The 20460-nt window shown below is 42.5% G+C and overlaps 1 protein-coding gene and 1 long non-coding RNA gene across 5 annotated transcripts in view; one reads left to right on the top strand and one right to left on the bottom strand.

The window, feature by feature from the left end:
* LOC118377848 (vinculin-like) overlaps nt 1–20460 on the top strand; it is a 70181-nt gene that overhangs the window by 15815 nt on the left and 33906 nt on the right. For both annotated transcript variants that reach the window (XM_052477664.1, XM_052477663.1), the window contains exon 2: nt 6703–6773. In XM_052477664.1, coding sequence (XP_052333624.1) covers nt 6703–6773 — 71 coding nt within the window. The remainder of the gene's footprint in view (nt 1–6702; nt 6774–20460) is intronic.
* Nucleotides 5767–6568, bottom strand: LOC127911360 (uncharacterized). Of its 3 annotated transcripts, none has more exons than XR_008077946.1 (3): nt 6281–6568; nt 5986–6105; nt 5767–5916 (listed from the first exon to the last, which is right to left on the bottom strand). It is a non-coding gene; the product is annotated as an uncharacterized LOC127911360 (long non-coding RNA). The 3 variants fall into 3 exon arrangements; XR_008077947.1 differs by having other exon boundaries at nt 6341–6568; XR_008077948.1 differs by having other exon boundaries at nt 6221–6367.

Genomic DNA, 20460 nt, shown 5'->3' with positions numbered 1-20460 from the left:
TAATCAGTCAGTTTCTGGTTGGGGTTGGAGATCAGAATACAGCTGCCACGCCCTTCAGCTGGAATGAGTGCTGATACATTCTATTTGTTTAGAGTTGTTGGGATCAGGGCTGTTGTTGGTCTACAGAATACATGAAGAGAGGGAGGTGGGAAATTAGGAATAATAAGATTCACTTTATCCTAAGAAGCCATTTTTGCTTTGTAAAACCCCCCCTACTGTGCCTGAAAGTGAACACTATTCTCAGAGAAAACAACAATTTTTGTTTCTGGTCTTTTCAAAGACTTCTTTTCAGCTACTGTGTATTTCCTAAGTCTGGTGTATTCAGGCAACGATCCCCTTCCTATTCTTTCAGAAGTCTATACTGTGTCCATTGAAGTCATCTTGTCTGAACTTGCCCTCACCCTGAACAGGATATCACTGTAAGGAAATGTCTTAAGAAAACAGTGATTGGATACGAGAGATTAGCAAAATACACTGAGCTCATTTCCTCAACAGGTCCGTCATTACAACAACCATACAGGGCCAGGTAGGGCTGCATGATATGGGATTTTTTTTTATAGCAAATATTCAGTGGTGGATAAAGTATCCGAATTGTCATACTTGAGTTGAAGTATCTGTACTGATGGTGCAAAAGCCATGACAGGGAGACAGTGGAGTGGTAACGCGCGTGCAAGCAGTTGCTCCAGACGCCACTTGGGTACACTGCAGCATCAACCGAGAGGCTCTTGCTGCCAAGGGAATGCCTGACAGCTTGATAGATGTTTGGATACTACAGGGAAAATGGTTAACTTTGTTAAAGCAAGGCCCCTGAACTCTCGTGTATTTTCTGCACTATATGGGCAACGGCCATGTAACGCTTTTACAACATACAGAAGTGCGCTGATTATCAAGTGGCAAAGTATTGTCGCGTTTGTTTTTAAATTGAGAGACAAGATTAAAGTTTTCTTTACTGACCATAATTTTCACTTGTCTGATCGCTTGCATGATGATGAGTTTCTCACACGACTGGCCCATCTGGGTGATGTTTTTGCCCGCCCGAATAATCTGAATATAGGATTACAGGGACTCTCTGCAACTATATTCATTGTGTGGGAAAAAAATGTAGGCTATGATTAGGAAATTGGAGCTCTTCTCTGTCTGCATTAACAAGGACAACACACAGGTCTTTCCATCATATTTGTATTTTTTTGTGTGCAAATGAACTCAAGTTTACGGACAATGTTAAATGTGATATAGCGAAGCACCATAGTGAGTTTGGTGCGCAATTACGCAGGTACTTTCCCGAAACGAATGACACAAACAACTGGATTCGTTATCCCTTTCATTCCCTGGCTCCAGTCCACTTACCGATATCTGAACAAGAGAGTCTCATTGAAATTGCAACAAGTGGTTCTGTGAAAATTGAATTTAATCAGAAGCCACTGCCAGATTTCTGGATTGGGCTGCGCTCAGAGTATCCTGCCTTGGCAAATCGCGCTGTTAACCTGTTATTGCTGCAATCCCGATAACGGGATCGATATGACAACGACCAGTGAAAATAGAGGGCGCCAAATTCAAACAGAAATCTCATAATTACAATTCCTAAAACATACATGTTTCATATCATTGTAAAGCTATTCTCGTTGTTAATCCCACCAAAGTGTCCGATTTCAAATAGGTTTTAGGTTTCAAATTTATTTTAGGTCTCTACCAAACCACAATAAGCACAGCCATTTTCCAGCAAAATATAGCATTCACAAAAAACAGAAATAAAGATAAAATTAGTCACTAACCTTGAATTATCTTCATCAGATGACACTCATAGGACTCCAAGTTATACACATGGAATTATAGATATACCTCTCCTTAATGCAACCGCTTTACGGAAACTTTATGGAACGCAAGTGACTACTATGAGGAAAAAGCTCAATCACAAAATGGCTGCTTGATGGACATCTGCTATATTCTGCTCTCATTCACTCCCACAACAACAGAGAAGCCTCATTATAATTTCTATTGATGGTTGACATCTAGTGGAACCCCTAGGCAGTGCAACATCATTCATATCTCAAGGGGATTTCATTGAGGACTCTGGTGAATACATACAAGCTCAGATTTCTGACTTCCTGTTTTGATTTCAACTCGATATGAGTTCTGTTATACTCACAGACATCATTCAAACAGTTTTAGAAACGTCAGTGTTTTCTATCCAATACTAATAATAATATGCAAATATTAGCAACTATGACTGAGGAGCAGGCCGTTTGATATGGGCACCTTTCATCCAAGCTACTCAATACTGCCCCTGCAGCCATAAAAAGTTAAATAAAGAGCAAAATGATTGATTATTATTTGTGCCCTGGTCCTATAAGAGCTCTTTGTCACTTCCCACAAGCCGGGTTATGACCACTCACACTCATTCTTAGGTTTAATAAATGCATTGTGTGTGACAGGCTTACAATGATGGCAAAAAACAACATTTGTGAGTGTGCAGACCCTGGTGCTAGAGGGGGTAGCAGTTGGAGGTTGAATGTTTGAAGGGGTATGGGACAATAAAGTTTGGGAACCACTGGTCTAAATCATTTGATGATGAGATCCAGAGATGAACTATATACACTTGAGTATACCAAATATTAAGAACACCTTCCTAATATCGGGGCATGGACTCTACAAGGTGTCAAAAGCGTTCCACAGGAATGCTGGCCCATGTTGACTCCGATGCTTCCCACAGTTCTGTCAAGTTGGCTGGATGCCCTTTGGCTTGTGGACTATTCTTGATTTATGTGGGAAACTGTTTAGCGTGTGAACCCAGCAGCGTGGCAGTTCTTGACACAAACCTGTGCGTCTGGCACAATCTACCATACCCCGTTCAAAGGCACTTAAATATTTAGTCTTGCCCATTCACCCTCTGAATGGCACACATACACAATCCATGTCTCAATTGTCACCCCCAAAAATAATTCTCTAGTTGGTGATTTTCAAAAGTGGGGGGGTAGATGTTCAGTTTCCTGTCTTTCTGGCCATTTAGTTGAAGTCCACTCAGTGTGTGTCGTACATCTAAAAAGAACTCTCTCCTGCTCCCCTAACCTTTAGTTGAACGGCTCTCTAACTACCCTGGAACGCTGGACAGTTAATTATGGCTTTTGTTCAGAGCCTCTCAAGGCAGGAATGCCAGGTTGGCACATGTTCGCTCCCACCTCACTCCGAGAGAGCTGGCAGTTGCTCCACTTTTAGGCTGGCGTCAACCTTTTTGTTTAATTTACAAACGCTCACTAACATCCCACTGGACCAATGAAATGCGGGAGGACCTGTGCTTCTGTAGTACGACAGCTTTCTGGATTGGCTGTGCCATTACAGTTTAGAGTCATCCTTGAGCTGACACCTCCTCAACAGTACTCTCTACACAATAACTCATAGGGTTAGGAAGGTTTTTTTTGTTCAACTTCATGTCCTGGCTGTGGCCCAGTCTTTCAGCCTCACTCCACTTTTAGTTCTACTTCCACCTCTTTGTGTTGAATTTACGAACGGTGTAGGTGGACGCTGGACCAATGAGAAGACAGTAATGAGGTCAGGGGGATCTGGTTCAGCCCCACTCTGACTCCATGACGTCAGCTCTCTGGAATGGAGGACTGTAACTGAGGTCAGGGGGATCTGGTTCAGCCCCACTCTGACTCCATGACGTCAGCTCTCTGGAATGGAGGACTGTAAATGAGGTCAGGGGGATCTGGTTCAGCCCCACTCTGACTCCATGACGTCAGCTCTCTGGAATGGAGGACTGTAATGAGGTCAGGGGGATCTGGTTCAGCCCCACTCTGACTCCATGACGTCAGCTCTCTGGAATGGAGGACTGTAATGAGGTCAGGGGGATCTGGTTCAGCCCCACTCTGACTCCATGACGTCAGCTCTCTGGAATGGAGGACGGTAATGAGGTCAGGGGATCTGGTTCAGCCCCACTCTGACTCCATGACGTCAGCTCTCTGGAATGGAGGACTGTAATGAGGTCAGGGGGATCTGGTTCAGCCCCACTCTGACTCCATGACGTCAGCTCTCTGGAATGGAGGATGGTAATGAGGTCAGGGGATCTGTTTCAGCCCCACTCTGACTCCATGACGTCAGCTCTCTGGAATGGAGGACTGTAAATGAGGTCAGGTCAGGGGGATCTGGTTCAGCCCCACTCTGACTCCATGACGTCAGCTCTCTGGAATGGAGGACTGTAACTGAGGTCAGGGGATCTGGTTCAGCCCCACTCTGACGTCAGCTCTCTGGAATGGAGGACTGTAAATGAGGTCAGGGGGATCTGGTTCAGCCCCACTCTGACTCCATGACGTCAGCTCTCTGGAATGGAGGACTGTAATGAGGTCAGGGGGATCTGGTTCAGCCCCACTCTGACTCCATGACGTCAGCTCTCTGGAATGGAGGACTGTAATGAGGTCAGGGGGATCTGGTTCAGCCCCACTCTGACTCCATGACGTCAGCTCTCTGGAATGGAGGACTGTAATGAGGTCAGGGGGATCTGGTTCAGCCCCACTCTGACTCCATGACGTCAGCTCTCTGGAATGGAGGACTGTAAAATGAGCTGGTGGAACAGTTGGTTATCCTTGAACTTTAACCTCCCCCACTAATGGCATATTCCTAACAACTAGCTTCAGAAGTTCTTAGTCATAGACCTCCAATAGGCTGGCTGGCATTAGTGGTGAGGTGGCCTTATGAGAGAACTCAACTGAAATTAGTCAAACTTTAAAAAATGTATATCTTAAAAAATATATTTTGTACTCTTATTAAAAAATACAAAAATGCCATAAATATAATTGTACATCCTTTTATGTTATACACGGCAGAAGAAGCTGAACAAGTTTGAGTCGTGTGCTTGTGTAGTTGTGGGCATGTTCACACTAGTTGAATATAATCGTGTGGGTGAAGAGCTGTGAAAAACGGTGTGTGTGTGTGTGTGTGTGTGTGTGTGTGTGTATACACCGTGTATATATAAGAGTGAAGAGGTGTATAACAGGGGTTGGGTCAGTGATCAGTCAGCCAACAAGCTCTATATGAATCAGACATTAACAAGCCTCACCCCCAGTCAGTCTCGGAGCTCAAATGTCTGTCGGCCCGGGGAGAGACTGACACAGAGACAGACCTGGACGTGTTCCCTCCCTGGGTTTCACATGATGAACATAACCGTTAGGAAAGTCTACAAGCGCTTCAGTGATCTACACTACAGCTGTTGCTGTGTCATTGACATTTCTGTTGATATGAATGAGAAGTCTGGATCGTATTGTTTTCTCACAGCTTCATGTTGTGAAGGATGTGTCTGATCGCTGAGGTCACACTGGGGGATATGAGTCATGGTAGATGTGAGAGACCAGCTCTTTTACACGTGTTTGTGTGTTGAGGTTCCCTCCTCCAGTGACCTGTGTGTCAAGGCAATAGTTTATATCATCCTTTAAAGGTGAAATAAAACCATTTAAAATGATTAACAATATGTAGCGATACGTGTTCGTTGTTAAAGAACTAAGGTTAAACACATTTACATATTTCATTGTGCCGCTTTCTCAGACCCAAATGCTCAATGGAGAATCTCCATTAGCTCATTTAAAAGTGATGACTTGGTCTGAGTAGGATATGTTTGTGTCCAGGAACCTGGCCCTACAGGGTGTTGTGATGACTTGGTCTGAGTAGGATATGTTTGTGTCCAGGAACCTGGCCCTACAGGGTGTTGTGATGACTTGGTCTGAGTAGGATATGTTTGTGTCCAGGAACCTGGCCCTACAGGGTGTTGTGATGACTTGGTCTGAGTAGGATATGTTTGTGTCCAGGAACCTGGCCCTACAGGGTGTTGTGATGACTTGGTCTGAGTAGGATATGTTTGTGTCCAGGAACCTGGCCCTACAGGGTGTTGTGATGACTTGGTCTGAGTAGGATATGTTTGTGTCCAGGAACCTGGTGTCCAGGAACCTACAGGGTGTTGTGATGACTTGGTCTGAGTAGGATATGTTTGTGTCCAGGAACCTGGCCCTACAGGGTGTTGTGATGACTTGGTCTGAGTAGGATATGTTTGTGTCCAGGAACCTGGCCCTACAGGGTGTTGTGATGACTTGGTCTGAGTAGGATATGTTTGTGTCCAGGAAGCTGGCCCTACAGGGTGTTGTGATGACTTGGTCTAGGATATGTTTGTGTCCAGGAACCTGGCCCTACAGGGTGTTGTGATGACTTGGTCTGAGAGGATATGTTTGTGTCCAGGAACCTGGCCCTACAGGGTGTTGTGATGACTTGGTCTGAGTAGGATATGTTTGTGTCCAGGAACCTGGCCCTACAGGGTGTTGTGATGACTTGGTCTGAGTAGGATATGTTTGTGTCCAGGAACCTGGCCCTACAGGGTGTTGTGATGACTTGGTCTGAGTAGGATATGTTTGTGTCCAGGAACCTGGCCCTACAGGGTGTTGTGATGACTTGGTCTGAGTAGGATATGTTTGTGTCCAGGAACCTGGCCCTACAGGGTGTTGTGATGACTTGGTCTGAGTAGGATATGTTTGTGTCCAGGAAGCTGGCCCTACAGGGTGTTGTGATGACTTGGTCTGAGTAGGATATGTTTGTGTCCAGGAACCTGGCCCTACAGGGTGTTGTGATGACTTGGTCTGAGTAGGATATGTTTGTGTCCAGGAAGCTGGCCCTACAGGGTGTTTATGTCAGTTAATGTGCCCTTTCTGTTTTCCTGTTGTGTTCTAGGTGGGGAAAGACACTGTCCAGACCACAGAAGACCACATAATGAAGAGAGACATGCCTCCAGCTTTCATCAAGTACGTAGATGAAAGATATCTGCCTTCTCCTTAACTCTCAGCCCTCAAACTTTATTACCTTATTTACCATTTACCAGTCTAACAGTCTTATCCAATTTAGACATTTACAACGATGTCTGAACCTCGTCTTGTGTACTCTTTCTCTCCCTCTAGTCTCTCGCTCGCTCTCACTCTGTCCTGTTCTCTCTTTCTCTCCCCCTAGTCTCTCACTCTCTCTCTCTGTCCTAGTCTCTCACTCTCTCTCTCTGTCCTGTTCTCTCTTTCTCTCCCCCTAGTCTCTCACTCTCTCTCTGTCCTGTTCTCTCTTTCTCTCCCCCTAGTCTCTCTCTCTCTCTCTGTCCTGTTCTCTCTTTCTCTCCCCCTAGTCTCTCACTCTCTCTCGCTGTCCTGTTCTCCCTCCCCCTAGTCTCTCGCTCTCTCTCTCTGTCCTGTTCTCTCTCTCCCCTAGTCTCTCTCTCTCTCTGTCCTGTTCTCTCTTTCTCTCCCCTAGTCTCTTGCTCTCTCTCTGTCCTGTTCTCTCTTTCTCTCCCCTAGTCTCTTGCTCTCTCTCTGTCCTGTTCTCTCTTTCTCTCCCCTAGTCTCTTGCTCTCTCTCTGTCCTGTTCTCTCTCTCTCTCTCTCTCCCCTAGTCTCTCACTCTCTCTCTCTGTCCTGTTCTCTCTTTCTCTCCCCCTAGTCTCTCACTCTCTCTCTGTCCTGTTCTCTCTTTCTCTCCCCCTAGTCTCTCACTCTCTCTCGCTGTCCTGTTCTCTTTCTCCCCCTAGTCTCTCACTCTCTCTCTGTCCTGTTCTCTCTTTCTCTCCCCTAGTCTCTCACTCTCTCCCTGTCCTGTTCTCTCTTTCTCTCCCCCTAGTCGCTCTCTCTGTCCTGTTCTCTCTTTCTCTCCCCTAGTCTCTTTCTCTGTCCTGTTCTCTCTTTCTCTCCCCCTAGTCTCTTTCTCTGTCCTGTTCTCTCTTTCTCTCCCCCTAGTCTCTTTCTCTGTCCTGTTCTCTCTTTCTCTCCCCTAGTCGCTCTCTCTGTCCTGTTCTCTCTTTCTCTCCCCCTAGTCGCTCTCTCTGTCCTGTTCTCTCTTTCTCTCCCCCTAGTCTCTGTCCTGTTCTCCCTCTCTCCCCTAGTCTCTCGCTCTCTCTCTCTGTCCTGTTCTCTCTTTCTCTCCCCCTAGTCTCTCACTCTCTCTCTCTGTCCTGTTCTCCCTCTCCCCTAGTCTCTTACTCTCTCTGTCCTGTTCTCTCTTTCTCTCCCCCTAGTCTCTTTCTCTGTCCTGTTCTCCCTCTCCCCCTAGTCTCTCGCTCTCTCTCTCTGTCCTGTTCTCTCTCTCTCCCCTAGTCTCTCACTCTCTCTCTCTCTGTCCTGTTCTCTCTTTCTCTCCCCCTAGTCTCTCACTCTCTCTCTCTGTCCTGTTCTCTCTTTCTCTCCCCCTAGTCTCTCACTCTCTCTCTCTGTCCTAGTCTCTCACTCTCTCTCTCTGTCCTGTTCTCTCTTTCTCTCCCCCTAGTCTCTCACTCTCTCTCTCTGTCCTAGTCTCTCACTCTCTCTCTCTGTCCTGTTCTCTCTTTCTCTCCCCCTAGTCTCTCACTCTCTCTCTCTGTCCTGTTCTCTCTTTCTCTCCCTCTCTCTCTCTGTCCTGTTCTCTCTGTCCTGTTCTCTCTTTCTCTCTCCCCTAGTCTCTCTCTCTCTCTCTCTGTCCTGTTCTCTCTTTCTCTCTCTCTCTCTCTCTGTCCTGTTCTCTCTTTCTCTCCCCCTAGTCTCTCACTCTCTCTCTCTGTCCTGTTCTCTCTTTCTCTCACTCTCTCTCTCTGTCCTGTTCTCTCTTTCTCTCACTCTCTCTCTCTGTCCTGTTCTCTCTTTCTCTCACTCTCTCTCTCTGTCCTGTTCTCTCTTTCTCTCACTCTCTCTCTCTGTCCTGTTCTCTCTTTCTCTCACTCTCTCTCTCTCTGTCCTGTTCTCTCTGTCCTGTTCTCTCTTTCTCCCCCTAGTCTCTCTCTCTCTCTCTGTCCTGTTCTCTCTTTCTCCCCCTAGTCTCTCTCTCTCTCTCTGTCCTGTTCTCCCTTTCTCTCACTCTCTCTCTCTCTGTCCTGTTCTCTCTTTCTCTCCCCCTAGTCTCTCACTCTCTCTCTCTCCCCCTAGTCTCTCACTCTCTCTCTCTGTCCTGTTCTCTCTTTCTCTCCCCCTAGTCTCTCACTCTCTGTTCTGTTCTCTCTCACACTCCAGTCCATTTCAATTTAAGGACTTTATTGGCATAGGAAACCTGTGTTATCATTGCCAAAGCAAGGGAAGTAGATAATAAACAAAAGTGAAATAAACAATACAAATTAACAGTAAACATTACACTCACAAAAGTTCCAAAAGAATAGACATTTCAAATGTCATATGTGTTTATAAAGTGTTGTAATGATGTGCAAATAGTTAAAGTACAAAAGGGAAGATAAATAAACATAAATATGGGTTGTATTTACAATGGTGTTTGTTCTTCACTGGTTGACCTTTTTCTTGTGGCAACAGGTCACAAATCTTGCTGCTGTGATGGCATGCTGTGGTGTTTCACTCTGTAGATATGGGAGTTTATTTTTAATGTGTGTAATTACTTTTTTGTTTTCTCATGATTTGGTTGGGTCTAATTGTGTTGCTGTCCAGGGGCTCTGTGGGGTGTGTTTGTGAACAGAGCCCCAGGACCAGCTTGCTTAGGGGACTCTTCTCCAGGTTCATCTCTCTATAGATGATGGCTTTGTTATAGAAGGTTGGGGAATCACTTCCTTTTAGGTGGTTGTAGAATTTAACATCTATTTTCAGGATGTTGATAATTAGCGGGTATCGGCCTAATTCTGCTCTGCATTCATTATTTAGTGTTTTACATTGTACACAGAGGATATTTTTGCAGAATTCTGCATGCAGAGTCTCAATTTGGTGTTTATCCCATTTTTGTGAATTCTTGGTTGGTGAGCGGACCCCAGACCTCATAAAGGGCAATGGGTTCTATATCTGATTCAGGTATTAACCAGATCCTAATTGGTATGTCAAATTTGATGTTCCTTTTGATGGCATAGAAGGCCCTTTTTTGCCTTGTCTCTCAGATCGTTCACAGCTTTGTGGAAGTTACCTGTGGCACTGATGTGTAGGCTAAGGTGTATGTATAGTTTTTTGTGTGCTCAAGGGCAACGGTGTCTAGATGGAATTTGTATTTGTAGTCCTGGAGACTGGACCTTTTTTGGAACACCATTATTTTGGTCTTTCTGAGATTTACTGTCAGGACCCAGGTCTGGCAGTATATGTGCAGAAGATCTAGGTGCTGTGGTAGACCCTCCTTGGTTGGGGACAGAAGCATTAGCAAACAGTAGACATTTGACTTCAGATTCTTGTAGGGTGAGGCCGGGTGCTGCAGACTGTTCTCGTGCCCTCGCCAATTCATTTATATGTTGAAGAGGGTGGGGCTTTAGCTGCATCCCTGTCTCAACCCACGGACCTGTGGAAAGAAGTCTTTTTGTTTGCCAATGTTAACCGTACACTTGTTGTGTGTGCATGGATATCTTAATGTTCTATGTTTTTCCCCCAACACCACTTTCCATCAGTTTGTATAGCAGACCATCATGCCAAATTGAGTCAAAGGCTTTTTTGAAATCAACAAAGCATGAGAAGACTTTGCCTTTGTTTTGGTTTGTTTGGTTGTCAATTAGGGTGTGCAGGGTGAATACATGGTCTGTTGTACGGTAATTTGATAAAAAGCCAATTTGACATTTGCTCAGTACATTGTTTTCATTGAGGAAATGTACGAGTCTGCTGTTAATGATATTGCAGAGGATTTTCCCAAGGTTGCTGTTGACGCATATCACATGGTAGTTATTGGGGTCAACTTTGTCTCCACATTTGTGGATTGGGGTGAGCAGTCCTTGGTTGCAAATATTGGGGAGGATGCCAGAGCTAAGGATGATGTTAAAGAGTTTTAGTATAGCCAATTGGAATGTGTTGTCTGTATATTTTATCATTTCATTGAGGATACCATCAACACCACATGCCTTTTTGGGTTGGAGGGTTTATATTTTGTCCTGTAGCTCATTCAACATAATTGGATAATCCAGTGGGTTCAGTTAGTCTTTAATAGTTGATTCTAAGATTTGTATTTGATAATGTATATGTTTTTGGCTGTTTGTTCTTTGTTAAAGAGCCAAAAAGATTGGAGAAGTGGTTTACCCATACATCTCCATCTCTAATTCTTCCTGTTGTTGTTTTAGTGTTTTCACATTTCTCCAGAAGTGGTTAGTCTATGAATTCTTCAATTACATTGAGCTGATTTCTGACGTGCTGTTCCTTCTTTTTCTTGATTATTATAGTGATTCACCTTAGTGAAGGTTTAGGCTCAGCTTTTCTGGGTCTCTTTGTTTTTGGTTGGACAGGTTTCTCAATTTCTTTCTTGGTTTGATGAAGAATGCAAAAATCTATTTGTCATTGTTCATTTTCTCAGGTTGTCTGCTTGAAATGTTTATATTTGATAGGGAAACTGAGAGGTCAAATATACTTTTAAGGTTTTCTACTGCCAAGTTTACACCTTCAGTGGTAGGCTTCTATTTGTCCAGGGAGGGACTCCTCACTAAAGGAGGAAGCAGGAAGGAACAGTGGTAGGCTTCTATTTGTCCAGGGAGGGACTCCTCACTAAAGGAGGAAGCAGGAAGGAACAGTGGTAGGCTTCTATTTGTTCAGGGAGGGACTCCTCACTAAAGCAGGAAGGAACAGTGGTAGGCTTCTATTTGTTCAGGGAGGGACTCCTCACTAAAGGAGGAAGCAGGAAGGAACAGTGGTAGGCTTCTATTTGTCCAGGGAGGGACTCCTCACTAAAGCAGGAAGGAACAGTGGTAGGCTTCTATTTGTCCAGGGAGGGACTCCTCACTAAAGCAGGAAGGAACAGTGGTAGGCTTCTATTTGTTCAGGGAGGGACTCCTCACTAAAGGAGGAAGCAGGAAGGAACAGTGGTAGGCTTCTATTTGTCCAGGGAGGGACTCCTCACTAAAGGAGGAAGGAACAGTGGTAGGCTTCTATTTGTTCAGGGAGGGACTCCTCACTAAAGGAGGAAGCAGGAAGGAAGGTTTCATTTGTGGACTCCTCACTAAAGGAGGAAGGAACAGTGGTTTCTATTTGTTCAGGGAGGGCCTCCTCACTTAAGGAGGAAGCAGGAAGGAACAGTGGTAGGCTTCTATTTGTTCAGGGAGGGACTCCTCACTAAAGCAGGAAGGAACAGTGGTAGGTTTCTATTTGTTCAGGGAGGACCTCCTCACTAAAGCAGGAAGGAACAGTGGTAGGCTTCTATTTGTTCAGGGAGGGACTCCTCACTAAAGCAGGAAGGAACAGTGGTAGGCTTCTATTTGTCCAGGGAGGGACTCCTCACTAAAGGAGGAAGCAGGAAGGAACAGTGGTAGGCTTCTATTTGTCCAGGGAGGGACTCCTCACTAAAGGAGGAAGGAACAGTGGTAGGCTTCTATTTGTTCAGGGAGGGACTCCTCACTAAAGGAGGAAGCAGGAAGGAACAGTGGTAGGTTTCTATTTGTCCAGGGAGGGACTCCTCACTAAAGGAGGAAGGAACAGTGGTAGGTTTCTATTTGTCCAGGGAGGGACTCCTCACTAAAGGAGGAAGGAACAGTGGTAGGTTTCTATTTGTTCAGGGAGGGACTCCTCACTAAAGCAGGAAGGAACAGTGGTAGGCTTCTATTTGTTCAGGGCCTCCTCACTAAAGGAGGAAGCAGGAAGGAACAGTGGTAGGTTTCTATTTGTCCAGGGAGGGACTCCTCACTAAAGCAGGAAGGAACAGTGGTAGGCTTCTATTTGTTCAGGGCCTCCTCACTAAAGGAGGAAGCAGGAAGGAACAGTGGTAGTTTTCTATTTGTCCAGGGAGGGACTCCTCACTAAAGGAGGAAGGAACAGTGGTAGGTTTCTATTTGTTCAGGGAGGGACTCCTCACTAAAGCAGGAAGGAACAGTGGTAGGCTTCTATTTGTTCAGGGCCTCCTCACTAAAGGAGGAAGCAGGAAGGAACAGTGGTAGGTTTCTATTTGTCCAGGGAGGGACTCCTCACTAAAGGAGGAAGGAACAGTGGTAGGCTTCTATTTGTTCAGGGAGGGCCTCCTCACTTAAGGAGGAAGCAGGAAGGAACAGTGGTAGGCTTCTATTTGTTCAGGGAGGGACTCCTCACTAAAGCAGGAAGGAACAGTGGTAGGTTTCTATTTGTTCAGGGAGGGCCGCCTCACTAAAGCAGGAAGGAACAGTGGTAGGTTTCTATTTGTCCAGGGAGGGCTTCCTCACTAAAGCAGGAAGGAACAGTGGTAGGTTTCTATTTGTTCAGGGAGGGCCTCCTCACTAAAGCAGGAAGGAACAGTGGTAGGCTTCTATTTGTCCAGGGAGGGACTCCTCACTAAAGCAGGAAGGAACAGTGGTAGGTTTCCATTTGGTCTTCTTCGTAGACGGCTGCTCTTGGTTAACCTCAACCTGAGGCCCAAGAGAGAAGTATTCAAATTGTATTTCCAGTCATTTTCTCTGGACATATGGATTCAGTCTACATCACGTTGTCATTATAAACAGGAGTGTTACAGTACGTCACTCCCTGAATGAATCAATCAATTTTGCGTTCCTCTTCCTACTCCACTAGAGCTATGAATAATCTCCACCAATCCCGGCCGCTTTGCTCTGACTCTGCCATGCACACTCAACCTTGTCAGCTCAGCTCAGTAGACCCCAGTAATACAGTCCGGGGGGGGTCACGCGACACCCAACAAAGTCATGGATGTAAAGCAATTGGTAGGCGTAGGTCATAGAGGTCATAGAGGTCACGGAGGCGCCCTGAACGCATTAGGCGCCTTGAAGTCACGTTGTCTCCATCCATCAGATACACATGCTGGAATGTGTCTTCTTTAACTATATATATAATTGCGTGCGATTCACTATAATTAGCGCGTGCATTGGTCCTGGACTGGTCCTGTAATATAACATGACTGCGTAGTCTGACTCCACGCTGCTGAAGAACACTGCTGGCTGCACTAACATGTATATAATGTTATACACGACATTATACATGACATTATACATTATACATGACATTATACACAACATTATACACAACATTATACATTATACATGACATTATACATTATACATGACATTATACACGACATTATACATGACATTATACATGACATTATACATTATACATGACATTATACATTATACACAACATTATACATTATACATGACATTATACATTATACACAACATTATACATGACATTATACATTATACATGACATTATACATGACATTATACATTATACACAACATTATACATTATACATGACATTATACATTATACACAACATTATACATTATACATGACATTATACATTATACACAACATTATACATGACATTATACATGACATTATTATACATTATACATGACATTATACATTATACACAACATTATACATTATACACAACATTATACATTATACACAACATTATACATGACATTATACATTATACACAACATTATACATTATACATGACATTATACATTATACATGACATTATACATGACATTATACATGACATTATACATTATACACAACATTATACACAACATTATACATTATACACGACATTATACATTATACACAACATTATACACAACATTATACATGACATTATACATTATACATGACATTCAAACGCCACTCGCTCTGAGACTTGGAGTAGTTGTTCCCCTTGCTCTGCAAGGGCCGCGGCTTTTGTGGAGCGATGGGTAACGATGCTTCGAGGGTGGCTGTTGTCGATGTGTTCATGGTTCGTGCCCAGGTAGGGGCGAGGAGAGGGACGGAAGCTATACTGTTACACTGGCAATACTAAAGTGCCTATAAGAACATAAAATAGTCAAAGGTATATGAAATACAAATCGTATAGAGAAATAGTCCTATAAATAACTACAACTTAAAACGTCTTACCTGGGAATATTGAAGACTCATGTTAAAAGGAACCAGCAGCTTTCATATGTTCTGAGCAAGGAACTTAAACCATAGCTATTTTACATGGCACATACATGACATTATACATTATACACGACATTATACACGACATTATACACGACATTATACATTATACACGACATTATACATGACATTATACACAACATTATACACAACATTATACATTATACATGACATTATACATTATACACAACATTATACATTATACATGACATTATACACGACATTATACATTATACACGACATTATACATTATACATGACATTATACATTATACATTATACACAACATTATACATTATACACAACATTATACATTATACATGACATTATACATTATACATGACATTATACATTATACACGACATTATACATTATACATGACATTATACATGACATTATACATGACATTATACATTATACACTACATTATACATGACATTATAAATTATACACGACATTATACATTATACACAACATTATACATTATACATGACATTATACATTATACATGACATTATACATTATACACAACATTATACACGACATTATACATGACATTATACATTATACACAACATTATACATTATACGACATTATACATTATACATGACATTATACATTATACATGACATTATACATGACATTATACATTATACATTATACATGACATTATACATTATACATGACATTATACATGACATTATACATTATACATTATACACGACATTATACATTATACATGACATTATACATGACATTATACATTATACACGACATTATACATTATACATGACATTATACATTATACATGACATTATACATTATACACGACATTATACATTATACATTATACATTATACATTATACATTATACATTATACATGACATTATACATTATACATTATACACGACATTATACATTATACATGACATTATACATGACATTATACATTATACACGACATTATACATTATACATGACATTATACATATACATGACATTATACATTATACATGACATTATACATTATACACAACATTATACATTATACACAACATTATACATTATACACAACATTATACATTATACATGACATTATACACGACATTATACATTATACATGACATTATACACGACATTATACATTATACATGACATTATACACAACATTATACATTATACATGACATTATACATGACATTATACACGACATTATACATGACATTATACATTATACACGACATTATACATTATACACAACATTATACATTATACACATCATTATAGTTGTGACTTACAGTTGAATGCATATATTAATATGTGACCCCGGTGGGAATTGAACACATGACCCTGGCGTTGCTAACAGCACTACAAACCTGTTTTAATATGCACATACATTACCAGAGGCTTGAAGAGACCAGCGACCGTTCTGCCTTCGCCATGGTGGAAAGTCAAACTGGGCTTGTCTGCCCCTGCCTGCAACACCCAGTGCCTTGTCTTCCAGCACCGTGGACAAACACGGATACTACCAGTTCCCTCTTAAACAGAGAAGAGCGTTTTCCCGCAGGCTTTAGCAGGAAGTCAGGATTCTGTGGGAATGTGTGTCTTATCTTTGGCTTGTTGCCTGTTTCTGTGAGGTTTGATTTTATTTACATACATACATACATACATACATACATACATACATGCAAACATGCAAACATACATACATACATACATACATACATACATACATACATACATACATACATACATACATACATACACTACCTCTATGATATACATACATACATACATACACTACCTCTATGATATACATACATACATACATACACTACCTCTATGATATACATACTTACATACATACATACATACATACATACATACATACATACATACATACATACATACATACATACATACATACACATTAGAGGTCGACCGATTTAATCAGGGCCGTTTTGAAGTTTTCATAACAATCGGAAATCGGAATTTTTGGACACCAATTTGGCCGATTTAATTATTTTTTTATTAATTAAAAAATTACAGCTTTCTTATTTAATTTATTTATTTGTTGAATTTTACCCCCCTTTTCTCCACAATTTTGTAGTATCCAATTGTTAGTGGTTACTATCTTGTCTCATCTCCACAACTCCCATGCGGGCTCGGGAGAGACTAAGGTCGAAAGTCGTGCGTCCTCCGATACACAACCCAACCAAGCCGCACTGCTTCTCAACACAGCGCGCATCCAACCTGGAAGCCAGCCGCACCAATGTGTCGGAGGAAGCACCGTGCACCTGGCGAGCGTAGTTAGCGTTCACTGTGCCCGGCCCGCCACAGGAGTTGCTGGTGCACGATGAGTTAAGGATATCCCTACCGGCCAAACCCTCCCTAACCCAGACGACGCTAGGCAGATTGTGCGTCGCCCCACGGACCACCCGGTCGCGGCCGAGCCTGGGCGCGAACCCAGAGTCTCTGGTGGCACAGCTAACTGCCTTGTTCAGGGGCAGAATGACAGGGATTCATTTTTGCAACCTTCCGGTTACTAGTCCATCACTTTAACCACCTGCCTTGCATTGTGCTCCACGAGGAGCCTGCGTGGCAGGCTGGCTACCTGTTACGCAAGGGCAGCAAGATGCCAAGGTAAGTTGCTAGCTAGCATTAAACTTATCAACAACAATCATCTTCACAATCACTAGTTAACTACACATGGTTGATGATATTACTAGTTTATCTAGCGTGTCCTGCCTGTTAATTTCTCATCGAATCACAGCCTACTTCGCCAAACGGGTGATGATTTAGCACTGTCGTTGCACCGAACTTAACCATAAACCTCTATATCCTTTTCTTTAAAATCAATACACAAGTATATATTTTTAAACCTGCATATTTAGTTAATATTGCCTGCTAACATGAATGTCACTTCTCTTGCGTTCCGTGCAAGCAGTCAGGGTATATGCAGCAGTTTGGGCCACGTGACTCGTTGCGAACTGTGTGAAGTCCATTTATTTCTAAAAAAGACCGTAATTAGTTTGCCAGAATTGTGCATAATTATGACATAACATTGTACAACCTTCAATATAACAGTAATATTTAGACTTAGGGATGCCACCCGTTAGATAAAATACGGAACGGTTCCGTATTTCACTGAAAGAATAAACGTTTTGTTTTTTCGAAATGTTAGTTTCCGGATTTGACCATATTAAATGACCTAAGGCTCGTATTTCTGTGTGTTATTATGTTATAATTAAGTCAGCAGCTCTTCTCTGTGCTTCAAGCATTGAGCTGTTTATGACTTCAAGCCTATCAACTCCCGATATAGTTAGTGGCTAGCTAGTTAGCAGGGTGCGCCGCTAACAGTGTTTCAAACGCCACTCGCTCTGAGACTTGGAGTAGTTGTTCCCCTTGCTCTGCAAGGGCCGCGGCTTTTGTGGAGCGATGGGTAACGATGCTTCGAGGGTGGCTGTTGTCGATGTGTTCATGGTTTGTGCACAGGTAGAGGCGAGGAGAGGGACGGAAGCTATACTGTTACACTGGCAATACTAAAGTGCCTATAAGAACATCAAATAGTCAAAGGTATATGAAATACAAATCGTATCGAGAAATAGTCCTATAAATAATTACAACTTAAAACGTCTTACCTGGGAATATTGAAGACTCATGTTAAAAGGAACCAGCAGCTTTCATATGTTCTCATGTTCTGAGCAAGGAACTTAAACCATAGCTATTTTACATGGCACATATTGCACTTTTACTTTCTTCTCCAACACTTTTTTGCATTATTTAAACCAAATTGAACAGGTTTCATAAAACATTTTTTTAGGCTAAATTGATTTTATTGATGCATTATATTAAGTTAAAATAAGTGTTCATTCAGTATTGTTGTAATTGTCATTTTTACAAATACATAACTAAAATAATTGCTGAGTTAATCGATATCGGCTTTTTTTGGTCCTCCAATCTGTATCAGCGTTGAAAAATCATAATTGGTCGACCTCTAATACACATGTACTGCACACGTGCCCTCCATGCACACGTGCCCTCCATGCACACGTGCCCTCCATGCACACGTGCCCTCCATGCACACGTGCCCTCCATGCACAACGTGCCCTCCATGCACAACGTATGCACAACGTGCCCTCCATGCACACGTGCCCTCCATGCACAACGTGCCCTCCATGCACAACGTATGCACAACGTGCCCTCCATGCACACGTGTGCCCTCCATGCACAACGTATGCACAACGTGCCCTCCATGCACACGTGTGCCCTCCATGCACAACGTGCCCTCCATGCACACATGCACATATACACACATGCCCTCCATGCACACATGCACATATACACACATGCCCTATGCACACATGCACATATACACACATGCACATGCCTACACAGCACACATACATACACAGCTCGTATGAGGATTCAATTATGATATTGAGCTTGCCTGTGTTTCGCTGACTAGTAGGTTTATTACATTTTCAGGTATCTTATCTTCTCTTCAGTAGAAGTACACCACTGAGGCCATGTTCATCAAACAGAGATGTTATATTATAGATATAATGAGAGATGATCAGATATCTTGTAGATATAGTGAGAGATGATCAGGGATGTTATATTATATAGTGAGAGATGATCAGGGATGTTATGTTATAGATATAGTGAGAGATGATCAGGGATGTTGTATTGTAGATGTAGTGAGAGATGATCAGGGATGTTATCTTGTAGATATAGTGAGAGATGATCAGGGATGTTATATTACAGATATAGTGAGAGATGATCTGATATCTTGTAGATATAGTGAGAGATGATCAGATATCTTGTAGATATAGTGAGAGATGATCAGATATCTTGTAGATATAGTGAGAGATGATCAGATATCTTGTAGATATAGTGAGAGATGATCAGATATCTTGTAGATATAGTGAGAGATGATCTGATATCTTGTAGATATAGTGAGAGATGATCTGATATCTTGTAGATATAGTGAGAGATGATCAGATATCTTGTAGATATAGTGAGAGATGATCAGATATCTTGTAGATATAGTGAGAGATGATCAGATATCTTGTAGATATAGTGAGAGATGATCAGATATCTTGTAGATATAGTGAGAGATGATCAGATATCTTGTAGATATAGTGAGAGATGATCAGATATCTTGTAGATATAGTGAGAGATGATCAGATATCTTGTAGATATAGTGAGAGGAGATCAGATATCTTGTAGATATAGTGAGAGATGATCAGATATCTTGTAGATATAGTGAGAGATGATGAGGAATGTTATATTATAGATATAGTGAGAGATGATCAGACACTTGTATCCATGACCATGTTCAACAACAGGAAATGGGCTGAAACCAGGGCTTGATGCCCAACTGGCTCTTAGCTAACTGATGCTAATGATCAGATCTCTAACGCATTTTTCATTTTATTTAGCCTTTTATTTAACTAGGCAAGTCGGTTAAGAACAAATTGTTATTTACAATGACGGCCTACTCCGGACAAACCCCGGACAGACCCCGGACAGACCCCGGACAGACCCCGGACAAACCCCGGACCCTGGGCCAATTGTGCACCGCCCTATGGGAACTCCCAATCACTGCCGGTTGTATTAATGAGCTATGTAACGGTATTGTTTTCCATTGTTCCTCTTTCCCTCTCTC

The sequence above is a fragment of the Oncorhynchus keta genome, chromosome 24 (genome assembly GCF_023373465.1).
Source record: "Oncorhynchus keta strain PuntledgeMale-10-30-2019 chromosome 24, Oket_V2, whole genome shotgun sequence".
Classification (NCBI taxonomy): domain Eukaryota; kingdom Metazoa; phylum Chordata; class Actinopteri; order Salmoniformes; family Salmonidae; genus Oncorhynchus; species Oncorhynchus keta.
This window is presented reverse-complemented; position numbering and strand designations above follow the sequence as displayed.